The sequence below is a fragment of the Humulus lupulus genome, chromosome 7 (genome assembly GCF_963169125.1).
Source record: "Humulus lupulus chromosome 7, drHumLupu1.1, whole genome shotgun sequence".
Taxonomy (NCBI): Eukaryota; Viridiplantae; Streptophyta; class Magnoliopsida; order Rosales; family Cannabaceae; genus Humulus; species Humulus lupulus.
The window spans coordinates 73,779,503-73,781,056 of NC_084799.1; the positions used below are offsets into that span (position 1 = coordinate 73,779,503).

The window sequence follows — 1,554 nt, forward strand, 5'->3', positions numbered from 1 at the left end:
CTTTACTTATCAAACCAGTTGAAATCAGAAATTTGGGGATTCAGCCTTTTCGTTACTTTAACATGTGGGCTTCTCATCATCGATTTTGAGAGATTGTGTTAGATAGCTGGACTAAGCCTATCTGTTCTAGGGGTGATAGTTTGTCGAGATTGGCTCAGAAATTGACCAGGCTTAAGCATGTGCTAAATAGATTCAATTGGAGGATTATGGGGGATGTTGGTTGCCAATTTGAGCATAGTAAATCTCTGTTCCAGCATGCTCAGAATGCTTTGTATGCTGATCCTAGCAATGATTCTTTGATCTTGGCTGAAAGAGAAACGTTGTTGGATTTTAGAAGACATGAGAAGGTCTATGAGAGTTTTATTCGTCAAAAGAGTAAGATCACTTGGCTTCGTTTTAGGGATGACAATACGGCTTTCTTCCATGCCAGTTTGAAGAAAAGGAAATTAGCTAATCACATAGTCTCTTATTTATCAGATGAGGGGACTGTTGTTGATGATTATGAGCAGGTAATTCACCATTTCCTTCATCATTTTCAGAGCTACTTAGGCTGTTCTGGTAGAGCTAATGGCCATATTGATAAGAAAAGTATCTCTTATGGCCCGGTTTTAGATTTAACTTCCCAACTGGATCTAATTAAGCCGTTTACTGCTCATGATGTTAAATTGGCTCTCTCTAGCATTCATCTTGTTAAAAGTCCAGGGAGGTCTCTCAAGGTTCTGTGGAAATAAATAGGCAGAGAGGTCTCTCAAGCTATCCTTGAATTTTTTGAGACAAGATTAATCCCTCAAATTTTAAATGACACTCTCTTGGTGCTGATTCCGAAGGTGGACCAGCCTGCTACTGCTGGTGATTTCAGGCCAATTGCTTGTTGCACTACCATCTATAAATGCATATATAAGAGGCTTTGTAGTAGGCTTGCGACTATCCTTCCTTCGTTGATTAACTCTAATCAAGATGCCTTCATAAAGCATAGATCTTTTGCCTATAATGTTCTCATATTTCAAGATTTGATAAAGGGTTATAATAGGAAAAATAGCTCACCTAGATGTGCCATGAAGATTGATCTTAGCAAAGCCTATGATTCAATTGATTGGGACTTCTTGGAGAATTTGCTAAAAGCTCTATGCTTTCCTAGTAAATTTATCTGTTGGATCATGATTTGCTTGATAGGCACTCCTACTCGTTACTGTTAAATGGTAGAATCGAAGGTCACTTTCATGGAGGTAAAGGGCTAGGCAAGGGGATCATATCTCTCCTCTACTTTTTGTCATTGTGATGGATTATCTTACTCGTTTGTTCCTCAAAGCTTCCAAGGATAAAGGATTCAAATTTCATCATATGTGCAAATCTCTCAATCTTGTTAATCTTTGCTTTGTGGATGATTTACTTATTTTTTGTAAGGCTAATCCCCAATCTGTCCAGATTTTGCACTCAGCTCTTACTAAGTTTTCCTTGTCTTCGGGTCTTTCTATCAACTTTAGTAAATCCTGAATTTATCTTGGTGGGCTGACTGTTGCAGCTAAGGAGGTTGTGTTGAATTGTACTAATCTG

General features: G+C 38.3%; 1 protein-coding gene across 1 annotated transcript; it reads left to right on the plus strand.

Annotated features, from left to right (window-relative positions):
- The first annotated feature begins 206 nt into the window (after positions 1-206).
- On the plus strand, positions 207-1,196 carry LOC133791848 (uncharacterized). Its single transcript, XM_062229756.1, has 2 exons — positions 207-716; positions 828-1,196. The coding sequence occupies exons 1-2, from the start codon at positions 207-209 to the stop codon at positions 1,194-1,196; spliced, it is 879 nt and encodes a 292-aa protein (XP_062085740.1).
- Positions 1,197-1,554: the final 358 nt, after the last annotated feature.